Consider the following 18,672-nt stretch of genomic DNA (forward strand, 5'->3'; position numbering starts at 1 on the left):
AACAAACATAATGCGATATGCTTTCCGCAATGCAGCAGCACAATGCACCTAACTAATTTTTCCCCTTCTTCCTTCTTTTCGTCGTCTTCTTTCTCGTCTTTTTTCTCTCTTGCTACTATTTATTGTTTCTACTACAGCTAGAACTATCTCACCAAACGTCTGTGTGACTATATACGCCACAGTAAATCAAATATAGTTGAAACAAACATAAGGCATATATATATATACACCTTTCGCACTACAGCAGCACAATGCGGAGGGTGTATATATACGCCCTTCACACTTAAGGGGTTAAGTAAAACAGATGGATGTGAAATAAGTAAAAGTAGAAAAAATGGAAAGGCAAAGCATCTTTAAAATTTCATTTTATTTAATTTAGATCATGCTTCTACCTTTACAGGTTAATGTGATGTGTGAAACAAGCTGATAAAAATTACTGTGGGTTCAACCACAGGGTGTTTGTAATCTCCTAAAAACAAAATTCACTGGCTTACAGGAGTTTGGGCCATTTCTATGGAAGCTATTTCTTTGATTTTCCTCTGTTTCCACAGTTAGTTCTTTGTTTCATTGATTTACTTCCCTTTTTTGCTCTTTGGCTAATCACGAAGATGAGAATGAGTGATGATATAATGAAATTAAGTTGTACAAAATACACCCATGCCCAGGTACGGATTCGAACCCTGGTCCCCTGGTCTTGTTGTGCTAAGTACTCCTCCACAGAGGGTGGCTTAGTTCTTTGTGAAAAACTGTTATGTTGTTCAATTGAATTTTAAATTTTAAGTGATTCATTCCATGCATGTTTGGCAATTTTTGACCTATCTATTTCACCTTTGAGTGTGTGCTGCTTGTGTTAATCTACTCTTCTCTAGACGGTATCCAGAATCTTCGATGTAAGTACCCTCCCATTCACTTGGGATGACGTATGTGAAGCTTTTGCTAGCTTGTATGGGGGCCTTCTGGTTTGGTGTTTGCCATTCTACTCACCATTTCCAATAACCCAGGGAGGTATGATATGCAGTCAGTCTTTGTATCTTGCTGTTTGTCTGTTTGGCTATGATGTGTCCCCGTTCTTGTCCGAGTGTTGCCAAGTCAACCCGGGTTCTTGATCTTTTACTCTCACTATTTTACCTGCATTTCATTTTTCTTAGCAATTCGCAGGCAGCACATTCCATTGCATTATTATTGGTTGAGAAAAGTCCACACTTAAAAAAGAGTGAAAAAATCAAATCAGTTGGTACATGGTATGCTACAAGGGTCGTTCAAGGTTGACCGGGACTTTTATTTCTGCAGAGGAATTAGGTAGCAGAAGAAACTCCGAACTATGTCAGTTTTCAAAGTATTCTCCGTGCGCGCCGAGGCACCGTGCCATCGTTCTGGCAGCTCCCGAATTCCTTTGGCGTAGAAAGAACTTGGTTGTTGTCGTAGCCACTGGAGGACATCGCTCCGCAGTGCTTCGTCTGTCGTGAATTTCTTCCCTCCCAGATGGTCTTTAAGGGGTGCAAACAAATGATAATCACTGGGGGCTAAATCTGGATTATAGGGGGGATGGGGCAGAACTTCCCAGCGTATGTCGGCCAGAGTTGTTGTTGTCACATTGGCCGTGTGAGGGCGGGCATTGTCATAGAGAAGAATGACATTTCCAGACAACATCCCAGGTCTTTTCTTGCGAACGGACTTTCGTACAGCACCACACAACAATGTGGAGTAATACTGGGCATTAATTGTGCTCCCTTTGTCCAGAAAATCCACATGGATAACGCCCTTCATGTCCCAGAAGACACTTGCCATGACCTTTCCAGTGGATGGCTGCATTTTGCTTTTCTTGGGGGGCGGGGAACCTTTATGCCGCCACTCCATGCTGCATCTTTTGGTCTCTGGGGTTGAATTGTGCAACCATGTTTCATCACACGTGATGATGGATTGCAACAATTCATCACCTTCTGCTCGGAACCGATTCAGAAGCTGTTCACAGACCGTCCTGCGTGTCCACTTCTGATTGAATGTCAGCTGGCGGGGAACCCACCTTGCACAGATTTTGCGGAAGCGTAAGTGGTCGTGAATGATTGTCTCAACACTTCCGACACTGATATTCACCTCGGCAGCAATATCCCGCACTGTTACTTGCCGGTTCTCAAGAATCATTTGCTCAACACGTGCGATATTTACTGGTGTGACTGCAGTCGGGCGAATGTGTCCATGCGCTTCATTTGTCACCAGCTCCCGTCCTTCGCGAAACTGCTCACACCATTCGTACACTCTTGTCCGCGACATCGTTTGTTCACCATACTGTGCTTGCAATCGTCTAAAAATCTCAGCTGGTTTCACTTTCTCCTTCACGAGAAATTTGATTACACACCGCTGCTCCACAGCCACACTGCTTGCCGCCATGTTCGCTGCAACTGCTGCGCATGCGCGAAATATGTCATGCCGGGCGCTAGTTACTCGCGAAGGAATACATTACGTCACCTGCACGTTTCATCATGATCCGGCTATTCATTGATTTTTTACGTACGAAAATCCCGGTCAACCTTGAACGACCCTTGTAGAAATCCAGAGTTGCTTGCATTTTCACATTACTACATCTCTGTGAGGCAAAAATTCAACTTCCAAATTCCAGGAAGCCATATAAGAGACTTGATAGAGATGGGGTACCTGGGGACTAAAGGCAGCCAGAGCATAGTGATGATTACATTACCCCCCCCCCTGCAGCAGTGCCTGCATGGCATGTTGGGATGTGCAAAGGGAAACTTACATAGTCAGCATGTTTAATCTGTTAAAAGGGAGAGGGAAGCCAGGAATTTTTCTCCATCTGTCCAATTCAAGTGGCTCTCCAACATCAGTGGAGATGACGCTAGTCGTACCACTTTCTCTACAATCATATGGGGTTCTTCATTTTTTTAAAAAATATATACATTATTGGCTACTGTAAGCTTTTAAAAGTATTATGGAAGTAAATGTTTTGAATCGTGGGAACTTACCCCAATTTGACATTCCATGATCTGCAGTAAAAACGAAAGAAGTTTTTCCATCATCGTTGTAAAACTCCTTAAGAATTTTCTCAATCTCTCTTATTCCTCCATCAACAAGTTTGATATTTTCAGTATATTGCCTGGATAAAATAAAAAGATTATATGACATTACCTTTTACTTGTTAAAAACCACACAAACAGCACAATAAAAAAAACACTAAGAGTTTGTCAAAGCTTTCGATTCCATCTCGGAATCATCATCAGGGCTAGTTGATAGATGGCGAAGTGCACGCGGTTGAGGTTCTGCTGGCGCTGCTCGCTGTTACTCACATCTCTCGACCAGCCCTGATGATGATTTCAAGATGGAATCGAAGAGCCTGGACAAACTCCTAGTGTTTTTGATTGTGCTGCTTGAGTGTTTTGTGTTGCTTTTAACATGTTGACGGTAGTGACGTAAAAAGATGTTTACTGTCATATTACTTTTCACATTTTTGTGGTGTGCAAGTTTAGATTTTTCCATTCACACTCAAACCTATGTACCTAGGTTTTCTTTTTACGATAAATATAGTACCACATAAGAGCTTCAGAAATCTACAATAGCAATATGAATGAAAAAGTAGGATAAATTTACAACCGAAGTAAGAAAACTCCTCTTGTCAGCATGCAACATAACTTTTGCAATGCACTTTCATTTCATATCTATTTGTATATGTATCAAGCATCTTAGAAAATACTTTAATGAGTTTTTGCAACCAAGACAATTATCTGATGGCTTATTACTGCAATATACAACTGCACTGCTGATGATAATTAGTTCATCTGGTACTTCCACTGTCTTTGTACAGGGACTTATCAAAATACACTTACTTTGAATAAGGTTTATAGGTGTGTCCAGCAATATCAATTCCCAATAAATGAAGGAAAAATATAATTCCATCTTCATTCAACTTGTGTCGTAACTTCTCATTATTCTTTGCTGATTGAATAAAGGTTTCAAATTTTTTGAATACCCATTTATCCAAGTTGAAAGTGGAATCAGAAAAATCAATATCTGAGCGTCTGTAGCTTTTAGACCACATGTTGTCACGTGTCACCCCTGTGAAGAAACAAAGTTATTATTTAATGCAATGAAAAAAGTTAATGCTGTCTGATTGACTTGGTTATTTCACTTTGATTTTCTGCCATTTTTGGCTAATCGTGAACATGAGGATGAGTGACAATATGATGAAACTGATGATGAAAGAAAGTACACCTATGTGCAGGTCAGAATTGGAACACAGGACCCCTGGCATCGTAGCACAAGCTGCTAACCACACTGCAATGGAGTTAAGCTTAGTGCTCGTTGACTTGCACAGATAATAAAAACATATGGGTAGGATACTTTAGTATCCATTTTCAGATGCTTACATGTTTTTGAGAACTTTTCAAGCTTACATTACAAAGGAAGGAATTTAAATGTAATATAATGCAATAATTGTAAAATTAATGTACGTTGCAAAGCTTCACAAAGGAAAGTAGAGTTAAGAGTTTTTGGAAATCTGTATGTAAAGAATCAACAAATGTTAATTTAATTTAAATAATTGTTTTAAAAAAACTATTTTTTGTAAAGTAAGAAAACAACTAATATGAAAACACTGATAATTTATTTCCTTGCAAACGTATTCATTTTTTTACACCTTGCACCTAACAATGTATGGCATCCTCCTAAAGCAAAAAGTTTTTATTTACACACTGATAAAGAGTGTACGCAACAGAAAACAAACCTTTTTTGAACATTGGCAAAACATCTGGAGCACCCCATGACCATGTATATCTGCTTTCATTAAAGACTGAATCAAACTCAACTGGATTTTCCTTCCATCCCTGGAAAATGAAAAAAAGGGGGAACTTGATTTACTAAAATATCAAAATGTAGATCAAAAGGGTAAGAGAATTATGTGGATGGTGCTATGTTGAAAACTACCAGTGTGAGTGATTGAGGTGGGAAAAGAACCACTAATGCCAGTTTGCACCAACGTTGATTTACTCGCGAGTGAAATTAAATTCAGAGTTAACCTACGAATCGGCTGATTATCTGATGCACCAAGAGAAACGCTGGGTAAGCTGGGAGTAAAAGATGGGTCAACTTTACTCGCCGAGATCAGCAAGTAAAAGTAGAGTTAACCAATGCGTAGTGGAGTAATGGCAGCAACTGGTAATGTATCACTACAGAATTTCAAAACTAAATACATGTAAAATGTGAAGTAATAGATTCAAACTGCATATGTAAAAAGCGAGAAATATATAGTACGTAGAGGTATGCAAATTTCGTTTTTGACGAAAACACGAAATATGAAATAACATGCTGTAATGTTCATTTTTCATGTTTCTTAAAGGTGTGAGGTGCATTTTCCTACCCTGTTTTGTCACGAAATAGCGAAATGAACTGCAAAATGAGAAATATACTCTTAAACACGAAATTTAACATTTATATACCGATGCGAAACTTTCTGAAGTCTGAAGTATCCTGTGAGTTATGCAATTCACAGAAAATTGATTAATTCTGCTGTAAATATTTGAGAAGCAAAAATGGGCCCATTTACACTAAACTTAATACTCTGGTAACTCCATAAATGTGCTATTAGAAGGAATATGTTTATTTTGTGGAATAAGTGCAGTTTATAAATAAAATTTTGGATTATATTCACAATTTTAAAACCAAAATGTCATTTTATATAGCACTTTTGATGTGATTATTCACCGCTATAACACCGAAATTTTATTTTATTTACCGCTTTTGAACCCGAAATTGACTGTTTTTGTACCGAAATTTTGCTTTTTTATTTATCAAAAATATGTGCCTCTAATAGTACGTTATTAAATATATACTTTGGCAGATGTTTACTGTGCACATTCTGCAGTACAGAGTTTGTAAAACTGAACGTGCAATACAAACATAAACATAACCCAATAGCCGCAGAAAGTGGAATAGTCCTAACCATAAACGATCATGAATGCTATGTGAGGATACAGGTAAATATCGAAATCTACTGCAAACATCACTGTAAAACTACTTACTATGATCACAAGCTGCAATAAAATATTAACATTTATTCACGTAAATATTTCACCCCATCTTTATCACGTGCTTCAATTTTTCTTATGACAGTCCCTTGTCACTGTTTACGGAGATACCAAAGTCCCGTTACCGCCACCCTTGCTCTTCTTTTCTGTCATGCAGAAACACGCCTTCTCGAAACAGGTAACCAATCACGTGCTTCCATCTGTATTACATTTAGGCACTTGCTTTGAGGCTATCCTAGAGTAAAGCAGGGGTTCCGTGATTCGTGCAGGCTGGAATGTCTTTCAGATTGATGCAATAGAAAATGTTCCTAACTCGAGTGTTACCCTGACAGTGGATTTTCAAACACATGAGTTTGTGCAATGTTTGTGCAAACAGGCATAAGAACTGCATGCTTCCTTGTTTCTATTAATCAGACAATATCAAAGGCTTTCACTGGTGAAAAACAAATATTATTAAACTCCTATAGTCACACACCATTGGCAGGAAACATTGCTCTGGATTCAGAAGCATGTAGATAATTTGCCACGGTGGTGTAATCTATTAAGCTTTCCACAAAAGGTAATACATATTTATAGTAAAATTTAGAAATAAATCATATTGTAATGCTCATTACATGAAATTGAAGTGGGTAAATTTTCGTCATTTCCACGACTTCTTCAGGATTTCCAGACAGGTAGACACCCTGAACAGTGGTGCCTTGCTATTTAGCACACACAGATGTACTATGCAGAAACTTCAGAGGAAAATGTAGGCTTGATCAGGACTTGAATCCAGGTCTCTGGCATACCATGGTATTGCTCTACCGAGCCAGTCATAGTTTTGCCTGATTTTTCATGATTGCTCTTTTACCTATGTGGAATTGTTTCTGTAGCTGTGTGAAAACCATGCATTCAAACAATGCCATAAGATTTCTCACATGCAGTGTGGCAGATACAATGCGAACCCTTGAAGTGTAGACCACAGCTTCGGTGTTTGCGCTATTGGGAAGCAAGGCAGTCGGAATCATAGTGTGTTGAAGCAGTTTCCGTAATTATTTTAAAAAATTATTTACTTACCAGATTTATAAAAGGATATGTTCAAACTAGGGCTAAGCCGATACCACTTTGAACCAATACTGATGTCGATACTCTCACCGATTCCCACCGATACCGATGCTTGAAAATTGTAATAACTAAAAGTTGTTCAAATTCTGATTAATACCTATTAGTGTATAAGTATTGCACTCTTGTTATATGCATCAATTTACCAAGATTTTTAATTTAAAATGTTCAAGAATTACATTAGAATATTAAATTACATGTTACGTTATCACAAAACTCATTTTTGCATACGAAAGTGGTGCAAAATAAAAAAGTAACATCGAATTTTGTATAACTTCCAGGATAATTAGACACTGCGGAAAAAAGTCGCATAGCAATTTTGCGGACCCTGTGAAAGACCAAAATGCCGGAAAAGTATCGGGTGGTATTGGTAAAGAACTTCCAACTGATACAGTATGCGCCAAAATATACAGTACTGAAATTAAAAGACGAACATTACATTGTTGTCATCTGTGAGTTTATTTATCCTGAAAGAAACACTACATACACACTATTAGCGAGTTATAACTTCCTTTCCACTACTGAGAACACGAGCGGCTGGAGCTATGCCCCATCAACAAATGGACATGCGCGTTCGAGGTGTGCGAGTTTCAGTACTGTATATTTTGGTGCATACTGTACATTACAATAACGATACCAATATCAACTCAGCCCTAGTTCAAACTAGTCGCCTTCGATGCGCACACATTTTTGATACATCATTATCCACTGAGGTAAACTGGCAAGGGGGCTAGAAACTGTTTATTACAGAGATCCTGAAAGTAGACAGGAGACTGTGAAGTGATAGAGTGCTTATTACGTATTGTGTGTTTTCTAGTGTATTCAACCACAAAGTGTGTTATGGCTCAGCAAATGTTTTCTACTGCACAGTGTGTATTTATTTATGATTCATACTGCATGTGTTAACTCAAATGGCATGTGAAGTTCAAAGGCAATTTGAAACAAGATTCCTGGGTGTAAAAGTTCCATGCAATTTTTATCTCTGAGGTAGATTAGAAAAATGCTGTATACAAGTCAAATCCAGACACCCTGGAAGAACTGAAACTTAACATCCACCAAGAAATGACCAACATTTACCAATGGGAACTACAGGGTGGCTCAAAAAGTCACTTAACACCCTCAGTACAAGGACAGTGCAGCGCGTAACGTGGAAATGGTGATGACCAATCGTTGCCAGGCCAAGGGGGAACCACATCGACGCCACCTGCAAAGTCGGCAGTCATCTTGATGTCCGCCATCTTGAATTCAACTTCAGAATTTTAAATGGGAAGGGGGTGATATAACAAATCAGGCTAGCATTTCACGAGAAATGCAATGGTGAAGGTTTTTCGACATATCTTTAACCATTAAACAGTTATGACTGAATTCTTGTACCAATTTGCTGCTTTTCGAGGTGTTAGAAAACTGCCTTAAAATTTGTTTAGTGCATCGGTAACACATCGAGATCAAAGTGACATCTAGGGAGAGAAATTCACATGCCATTGCACAAGATTTTAATCGGATACATCCATGAAGAGCTGAGCATTATGAATGGTTGTCGCGAACAATTACAGTGTGATGCTTCCATTAAATGAAAAGTCCTTCACAGTGACAAGGCTAATGTTTATGTTCATAAGGAAGTTCATAAATAGAATATTCGATGCTTTTTATCTGATAAACCATTTTCGACAGATCAAAGCAGAATGGTTAGTGCGGGTAAGTTAAAGGTGTGGCATGCTGTGTGGAACACGACTGGTTAGTCAATTTTCCATCAACGGAACCTTAAATGCTTAGGGCTACTTGGATTTGTTAAATAAACAGGTTTTTTCATCCTTGCTTATGGAAAAAGGTACTTTTTACAGAGTTTTTTCAATAGGGAGGAACACTAGAACACTATGGGAACAATGTGAAGCAGTTTCTGTCCAAAGTTAGTTATCAGATGACAAGGGTCGCATATGGGTCATTCCACGTCAAATCATCCAGGCCATGTCACCCACCATCTCCGATTTTGATGAAATTCGGTATACTTATAGAACTTTTCATGCTAATTACAAAAATGACAACTTTTTGAGATGGGTCAAGGGGTTCAGAAATTACGCATTTTAAAAAATCTCCGTGTACGCCAGATGCGGCTCCACTTTAAATGACACGCATTAGGCTATAAATTATAGTATCTTCTCTCAGGTTTGCCGTAGAAACTTCAAGTTTGATTTGTTTTGCTCAGGATAGTGTAAGCTTTCATTTAAATAAGGTTTCTGATCAGTGTATCAATAATCATGTATTTTATGTATAGTTTCATGTATTTTTTTAGAAAAATAAATGACTAACTTCAAGAGCGAATTTCGTGCAATGCCCCCCTTTCAATTTTACCCAAATTTTATATACAGGTAGCTGAGAGTGGGTACTAATGCTTCATGGAAAAATTGGGATGGGCGGTTCAGAGACAGGGTGATAAAAAAAATCATTTGCATTAAAAGTTAATCTTATTTAAAATACTTATGTATTTAGCACAAAGTGTGAAGTACAATATGTTTTGAGGTATAATATTCAAAATTTCTGTTCACTATGTGTGAAGGTAAGCATAGGCGTAACCTGGTGGGGGCAAAGGGAATCATTTTCCCTATCCAAAATTTATAGATTAATTAAAACCTACAAATAATTATTGCAGTGGAACCCTGATTTCAAGTTCCTCGATTTTACATTTCCCTGCATTTTTGCATTCAATATTGGTGGTCCAAACATAGCAAATTTTCCTCGGTTTTACATTTTCTTGCATTCTAAGTTTTCTCTGCTTCGTTTCCTGAACAACGTAAAATGGAAGTTCCACTGTATCTAAGTTAGTTTCAACTGTCTTCAATTTTTTTAAAAAAAATTATAATCATAGTCATTAGCATTCCCAAGCTTAGCAAATTTTCTTCGAGAACATTCTTCTTTTTGTGCATTTTATCTCAATATGGATTTTTTTTGATACTCTTCACGGACATACGTAATATGAAGTAAGAATTAATAATACACATTTGTGCTGATTGAAGTTTTTCCAAATGGAGCTTTTCTTGCCACATACCACAGAAAATCTCCTTGTGATGGGGTGGTTGGAACACTTAGAAGACTTGTATAGACATCTACAGTATCAAGTAACAAGTGCAGCAATGAAGTACCACTTCCATAGAAATAGTATTAGAGGCATAAATTTCTTATTAATCACGTAAGGTGAAATGATGACAACCTGCAGTACAATGTGTCAGCGATTGCAAAGTACTATACAACAGCACCAGGAAGATTAAGTATGCACTATTTTGAACTTAGGCTACAGGCTATTTACAGTGTTTGGCAAGTTACTTTTTACAAGTAACAGAGTTTCAGTTACTCATTTAAAAAGTAACTCTGTTACAGTTACTGGTACTTTGAAAGTAACTGAGTTACTTTACAGTTACTGTGAAAGAAACTTACAGTTAATGATCATTGATTTGTGTAAAAATTACAATTGTGTTTCTAGTACATAATCCGTATGTCTTCATATACCTACATTACTACTGCAAATAAATGATGAAACACAGAATCAACTTTGCTTGAACGATTTTAACTAAGAAATCATTTGAATGCTGGCCACGGTATTTTGAATATGGTGTCATTGATTCCACTTGCACCTATTTCTTTCTCCTCCATTCCAAGTTCAACAAAATCCAAAGATCCTCTCCTTTGACGATGACTGTTTCCTAGCTCGATAGTCCACCTAAAACACTGAAGTTTTCACATACAAGTAGATATGAATTGAAGTAAAGCGTGGATGAAGTTAGCATGCAACAAAGCATAGCTTCCTTGACAGGCCAGCAATTCCAAGAAAATCCTTTTACGTAGCATCCAGAGAAGGTACAGATATATTTTTTTTTACAGTTGGGAACAGAAAATGTGAACGGCACAATTTATAGTGCATGAAATTTTAGCAACGCATAGAATACAATCGAGTAAGTATTCTTCGGTACTATCTTCATGGGCGTAACTTGGGAACTATCTTTGGTTGAGAGAATCAAAGTTCTCAGTCCCATGAAAATAGTCTCAAAGATTATTTGCTAAATACATTTGAAAAATCACAATAATTACTCTTTTTTTTGTTTGTTCCTCAAGTGCCAGGAGGTTCACAAAATATATTTAACTTGTAGGTTTTAATTCATCTATAAATTTTGGATAGGGAAAATGATTCCCTTTGCCCCCACCAGGTTACGCCTATGCTTACCTTCACACATAGTGAACAGAAATTTTGAATATTATACCTCAAAACATATTGTACTTCAGACTTTGTGCTAAATACATAAGTATTTTAAATAAGATTAACTTTCAATGCAAATTATTTTTTATCACCCTGTCTCTGAACCGCCCATCCCAATTTTTCCATGAAGCATTAGTACCCACTCTCAGCTACCTGTATATAAAATTTGGGTAAAATTGAAGGAGGGGCATTGCACGAAATTCGCTCTTGAAGTTAGTCATTTATTTTTCTAAAGAAATACATGAAACTATACATAAAATACATGATTATTGATACACTGATCAGAAACCTTATTTAAATGAAAGCTTACACTATCCTGAGCAAAAGAAATCAAACTTGAAGTTTCTACGGCAAACCTAAGAGAAGATACTATAATTTATAACCTAATGCGTGTCATTCACGTGGCATACACGGAGATTTTTAAAAACGCGTAATTTCTGAACCCCTTGACCAATCTAAAAAAAGTTGTTTTTTTTGTAATCAGCATGAAAAGATCTATAAGTATACTGAATTTAAACAAAATCGGAGATGGTGGGTGACATTTTCACAAAATTCTGGATGATTTTACATGGAATGACCCATATTCTGTTTATGAACTTCCTTACAAACATGAACATTAGCCTTGTCACTGTGAAGGACTTTTAATTCAATGGAAGCATCACACTGTAAATTGTTTGCGACAACTATTCATAATGCGCAGCTCTTTGTGAATGTATCTGATTAAAATCGTGTGCAATGACATGCGAACTTCTCTCCCTAGACATCACTTCGATTTCGATGCATTACCGATGCGCTAAAAAAAATTTAAGTTATTGTTCTAACACCTCGAAAAGGAGCAAATTGGTACAAGAATTCAGTCATAACTTTTTACTGGTTAAAGATACATCGAAAAAACCTTCACCATTGCATTTCTCGTGAAATTCTAACCTGATTTGATATATCGTATCACCCCCTTCCCATTTAAAATTCTGAAGTTGAATTCAAGATGGCGGACATCAAGATGGTCGCTGACCGCACGGGTGGCGTCAATATGGTTCCCCCTTGGCCTGATAACGATTGGTCATCACCATTTCCATGTTGCACGCTGCAGTGGTCTTGTATCGGGGGTGTTAAGTGACTTTTTGAGCCACCCTGTACAGCGAGTTATGGGTAACTTCAAGAAGTGTCAAAAATGTGTAGACAATGAAGGTGGCCAGTTTCAGCACCTTCTTTCAAAAATTAGTAAGTAAATAAATCACTTGTAAACTAATTATGGAAACTTGCATACTTGATTCACGGATAGTCTACAGTGCCAACATATAGCCTCGAGTGCTTCGCTTGTCTTTAGCGCAAACACTGGCGTGGGAGTCTACACTTCACTGGATTGCTCTGTACATAAAAATATGTTGCCAGACATTTTGTGATGCAACAGTTGAAAAAAATATATAGAGGGAAGTGGGAGGGATTGCAACTCAACCTACAACAAGTTCCATACCTTGAAAACTGCTGAAGGGTCTTCATAGAGACCAGCTGCTATGGCAACCGTTCCAGGTCGTGACTCAGTTGGAACTCTCGTATGTGACACACCCCATGCTCCACGAGTTTCAATAACTGATCTGGAATGATAAAATAGCATTTGTAAAAACAATTTCAGTTTGATGAATTAAATTAAATATTGTATTTGCATCCTTTGAAATCAATAACATATATAACTAAGAGAGAAATTTCAGGGAGTGGCCCAACTAGCTGAACAGAAACTGTTGAATTAAGCTGGGATGTAGTTAATATGCTTGTAAGATCGACAAGAGAAATAATTTTACATCACAAGCAGTACATACAAGAAAAAATATACACTGGTTGAGTACAATCAAAAGGGTGTCACATTTATAACAAATGCATGCTTTCACACTAAAAACACTTTGTATGTAGTACATAAACTAATCATGCCCGAGGTATCTGGATCAAGTAGTTTTATCTGTTGCTTAGTTTTATCTGTTGCTATCAGTTAGCTGGCTTTCACATGGATGCATAGGCACCTGAGTAACAGTAGCAAATGTTTAATTATATTTACACGTTTTATAAGAATATTAGGTTAGGTTATGTTACAAATGAAAGGGCCTAGTGGAAAAGGAGAGTATCCCTCACAGCTGAAATGTAGGTAGATGGTACAACTCTGTGCTATCCCACGCTCCGTTTCTTTCATAAACTGATAGCAGTTTGTGTGAGCATACATATTACATCACTACCTACATTTCAGCTGTGAAGAGGGATAACCCTCTTTTTACACTAGGCCCTTCAATTGCGGAAGTAGATTTCAGGCTTAGAGAAACTACGTAGAACAGTTAAAAGTTTCACTAACAAGGGAGGTTATATAAGTGTCCCTCTCAGATTTCTATGGAACTTGGCAGGTGTATAGAGGGGCCAAAACGAAGAAATACGTTTTTTTTTGTTTCGGCTAAAAAACAGTTTTAGGGGGTAAACCCCCCCTCAAATGTCAAGATGATGACAGATTGAAGTTGGGATCTTACTCCGAAATCACGTAAATCTGGCATAGGAAGAACAGGCTCATATAATTATAATTGGAACGCACACAGAACAGAACTGTAGGATTGTCGGTGTCAAATGTCAAGATGAAGACAATTTGAAGTGGGGATCTGACCCCTGTGTCCCCCTCCGATTTCCATGAAACTTGGCAGGTGTATAGAGGCCTAAAGGAAGAAATACGTTTTTTTTTTTGTTTCAGCTAAAAAACTGTTTTAGAGGGCAAAACCCCCCTCAAATGTCAAGATGAGGACAAATTGAAGTGGGGATCTGACCCCTGTGTCCCCCTCCGATTTCAATGAAACTGGGCAGGTGTATAGAGGGGCCAAAAGGAAGAAATACATTTTTTTTTGTTTCAGCTAAAAAAACTGTTTTAGGGGGTAAACCCCCCCCTCAAATGTCAAGATGATGACAGATTGAAGTTGGGATCTTACTCCGAAATCACGTAAATCTGGCATAGGAAGAACAGGCTCATATAATTATAATTGGAACACACACAGCACAGAACTGTAGGATTGTCGGTACCAAATGCAGTGCAATTGTAGAGAGATGCCGAATTCATAGACACCGTTGTTCCTGGATAGGCATGGGTGTAACAATAGACGGACCAAAGCAGGGTAACGGAGCATCAAAATAGCCGCACACGGGAACCATAACCCTATCAAGCATGACCTAGATAACATAGCCAAGGACACGAGAGGATAGTTCCATAGATGAATACCAGCATGTATAAAACATTTATTACCACCAGAAAGTAACAAAAAACAACACAAAGTAAAGACAAGCACCCATGCATCACATTGAAAACCGCCCCTATTGTTGCTTCCACGGTGTCAATGTACATACTCGTCACAGTAATGGTACTCCTCAAAAAAATTATTTAAACATAATGTTCGGTTACACCATGCACATCTGATTACTGCCACTGCACCACAAACATCACATATCGGATTACTGTCACCACCAAAACAAAATGCCACCGGATTCTCAAATGGAGGTGGACTTTCGGGAAGATACCCACTCTTATACTAATGCGTATTGGAAGACGTGTCGAAACCTGGGTGAGGACACCTGGTTATGTGTGAGTGATTGTAGTTTGATAATGTTATTGCGTAGGTGGAGATTAATGTCACTGTGTAGTAAAAGGACAAGATCGGAAAACCGTCTCACGAAATTTTTCCAAATCCTAAATCCATACACATCTAATGGTTGGAGTGTGCCAGTCAATTCTTTAGGTATTGTCAACAGAGTAATGTTTTTGTCCCGTGGTGTCACCTCTCACATAACAATATCACTATGTCCACTCCACGAATCCAATAGCAAAGCACCGAAATCACCTGTGTTTGGGAAGTACACCTCCTTGAGCCAGGTCTTAAAGTGATTTGTTGTCAATTTCCCCGATGTAGAGGCTTCGATGAACACATTTGCTGGACGGAAAACTGTTTGGTTGACATAGGGTCCAAAGGTACCTCCAGGTTCCTTCAGAACAAGAAAGAGAGGAGACAACACCTCTCCCGTGGCCGAAATAATTGGTTGAATGATGTAGCTGTGTGTTGTGGATGCAACAGATTGCACAATAGTTTCCACTTTCTTCGTTCCCTTAATAGCTAGGGTGCGACCACTGTGTATTTCTAAATTAAAACCACTTTGATCAGAGTTAAACACATTTGCGACAGAATACTGTGCAATACATGATTTAACAGTATCCACAAAGCCATCACGTTCGTTCTGAACATGTTCCCTCTTGCCAGCAGCTGTGCGTGTAACAAATTTGGTGACCTTCTGGGACACGATGTGATGTGTTTTCTTGAATTTCCAAAGCCAAAACAGTGATGCTGTAAACCGAGGAACGTCCAATTCAGCTTTAGCTTGCAGAGCCCGTCTCCGAATATCAATATCATGAATTGGAACCTGTGCTTGCACGGCATCACTAAAGTTGTCTAAAACATATTTGGAAGCCTGACACAGCTTTTCTTTCAGTGTTCCTCCTGCAGGTACCTGCTCTTCCCATCTTCGTAGTTGCCGTGTAGTGTAACCTTCTTATACTGATTTTGCACGGTGGTAAGAGACAAACGTCGCTTCTGTCCACTCCTCCAAAAGTCAACTGCTCTTTGTTTATATCCAATGGATACAATATGTGGTGAAAAATGGTCGGTATAGTCTTCTTCCGTGTCATTATCTGTATCTTCCAAAGCATGTGCATACGTATCGTCTTGCTGGTCAAAGTCCAAGGAAGTAGCAAATTCAACGATGTACGCAGGGCCTTTGGTACATCTTTCAATGACGTCCTTCACAATGTCTGCCTCCTCTGCTGTTAAAGGAGATGGGTTACTGACATGAAATGCCTGTATTAAAAGTGTGACCACATGCACTACATTCAACATGGTACCTTCATAAAGAACGGTTGTCCTTATTTTCTTTATATACGGGGTCACACATACGGAATTTGGATTCATGATGTCTTATCATGCATACCATCCCACTACAGCACACCTGATAATTAAAAATAAAACAAACTAAACGTAACGTTTCAACCTTATAGCAAGGTCTTCTTCAGACTCTGCACCAAGTACAAATGTAACAAGATACAAAAACAGGACGATTTATATACACAAACATTCTCCCCTCCAGACTATTAGAAAGTTGTTCTGGAACATTCTAGCAGGTGGCTTTTCCTTGTCAACTGTACTTTCACCTAAAAAGGTTAAAAACATTAACTTCCATATAGAATGTAGTTGGACTCTTTTTATCTCACGCTCCTTTTCCTTCCTTCTTCTCTCCTCTTTCTCTCTTGTCCTTTCCACTCTTTCTAAAACCTTCTTCCATTCTTTGTTTAACTTCAGTCCCCATTACCAGCCTTCACTACCCTTTCACTATCCCATTCTCCTATAAGTTCTTGTCCCATTCTCTTTTTAACAATGTCCAAAACGTGTCCCCTCTTGATGCTCGGGAACATACTTTTCACGTCTAAGCTAAACATTGTCGTCTTGATCTCATTTAACTTAAGTCCTTTTATGAGGTCCACTACTTGTTCACTGTTCTTAACTGGTCTGCTTTCTTGCTGTGTTACTAACACTTCAATAACTTTCTTTAATTTCTTTTCCAAGGGTTCCAAAATATTGTAGGAGGAGAGGATTCAAGAAGTCCATAAAGGAGACAGGAAGACTACCAATTTTGAAAGGCTTTCCAAAGATACACAAAGAGGAGATAAAGTTGAGACCAGTAATGGACTGCAGAAACAAGAAATTATAGGAGAATGGGATAGTGAAGGGTAGTGAAGGCGCTGGAAACCATTTGGAATAACGGTTACAGTATAATGGGGGATAAAATAATGTTAATGAGTGAAGGATTGAATAAAGGTTCTAACCTAAGTCCAGCATTGGCTGAATTGGTTATGAATGAATTGGAAAAGAAAGTGATAGAAAAAGGAAGTGACAAAATAATTCTGTTTTGCAGATATGTGGACGATTGTTTTGGCATATGGAAGGGAACGAAGAGGCAGCTCGACATTTTTGCCAAAGAAATACAAGATGAAGAAAGAGGGATATTATTGTACCTCGAAATAGAAGAAGACAAGTTAAGGAAGAGAGGACAAGAAATTGAAACTGTTTGGCATCACAAGAAGTGTGCAGCAGGGGTATTCTGCCACAAAAGAAGTGATGTAAGTGAGGTGACAAAAAGAAATTTTATAGAGAATATGGAGAACAGAATCAAGAAAATATGCACGAAAGAATATGAAAAAGAAAGTAAAATAAATAATCTATGGAAACAGCTGGAAAAGAATGGTTATGAGGAGGAGGATAGACTGGCCATAAACAGAAGGAAGAAAAGTGGCAGGGGAGAATTGGAAGAGAAAGAAAAAGAGGAAGAGAAAGAAAAAGAGAGGAGGTTTGGAATAAGGAGTATGGGGAAGACCACAGAAAAGACATGCAAAGTGCTTAGGAAAGCGGGCATTAAAACTTACAGGAAGGGAGGGAGAAGCATCTTAAGAATAGCGAAGAATGCAAATAAGAAAAAGGAAAACAGAGAAGAGGAAGGGATTGTCTACAATGTGAAATGTAAAGAATGTCCGAGTGTGTACATAGGAGAAATGAAAAAGAGGCTGAAAGACCAGACATCCTCTTTTATCCGGACATGTCCTCCTTTTTAGGTGTCTGTCCGGTGTCCGGGCAGATTTCTTAGAAATCGGTAAATGTCCTCCTTTTTTGGGGGGGAGAGTATAGCATCGACGGTAGCAAATATGCTGCGTAGAGAATGCTTCCACACATAAGGATCATCATATCACTCGGGGCGAGTTAAGTATCCAAGCAATGCTCACCTAGCATCTGGGAGCTGAACAAGATCACTTTCTCGACTAAGTCATCAGTAGATAGGGCTGTGAGGGACAATTTATTTATTATCTTTTTGTAGGGATGGGATCTGGACTGGAAATTTTTCAAATCCCGACATTCGGGACGGGAGAAACTCGCAATTTCTCGGAAATTTTCGGGACGGATAATGTTCGAAATTTCCCGAAGCTCTGGAAATCTCAAATTCTACATGTCGTTTTCACCTGAAGTGATTGTTTTTCGCATTTCTGGAATAAAAACTAACATTTTTCGAGAAGTTCCAGACATTTACAATGCAGAAAACATCGAGAATTAACGACTTATTAAAATTACCATTCGGTATTTTCTGAGTGCTCGGGATCCTGAAAAGTCGGGAACTTCCAAATGGTCATTTTTGAAAGTAGTTAATTCTTGATGTTTTTTTGATTGTAAGTGTCTTGACACT

At 38.3% G+C, this 18,672-nt stretch overlaps 1 protein-coding gene across 3 annotated transcripts in view; it reads right to left on the reverse strand.

The window, feature by feature from the left end:
- PIG-N (Phosphatidylinositol glycan anchor biosynthesis class N) overlaps positions 1–18,672 on the reverse strand; it is a 107,606-nt gene that overhangs the window by 66,429 nt on the left and 22,505 nt on the right. For all 3 annotated transcript variants that reach the window (XM_083139327.1, XM_083139326.1, XM_083139325.1), the window contains exons 2-5: positions 12,854–12,974; positions 4,733–4,832; positions 3,837–4,065; positions 2,979–3,109 (exon numbers count right to left, since the gene is read on the reverse strand). In XM_083139327.1, the coding sequence (XP_082995453.1) occupies positions 2,979–3,109; positions 3,837–4,065; positions 4,733–4,832; positions 12,854–12,974 (581 nt within the window). The remainder of the gene's footprint in view (positions 1–2,978; positions 3,110–3,836; positions 4,066–4,732; positions 4,833–12,853; positions 12,975–18,672) is intronic.

The sequence above is a fragment of the Lepisma saccharinum genome, chromosome 17 (assembly GCF_977018435.1).
Source record: "Lepisma saccharinum chromosome 17, izLepSacc3.1, whole genome shotgun sequence".
Lineage (NCBI taxonomy): Eukaryota > Metazoa > Arthropoda > Insecta > Zygentoma > Lepismatidae > Lepisma > Lepisma saccharinum.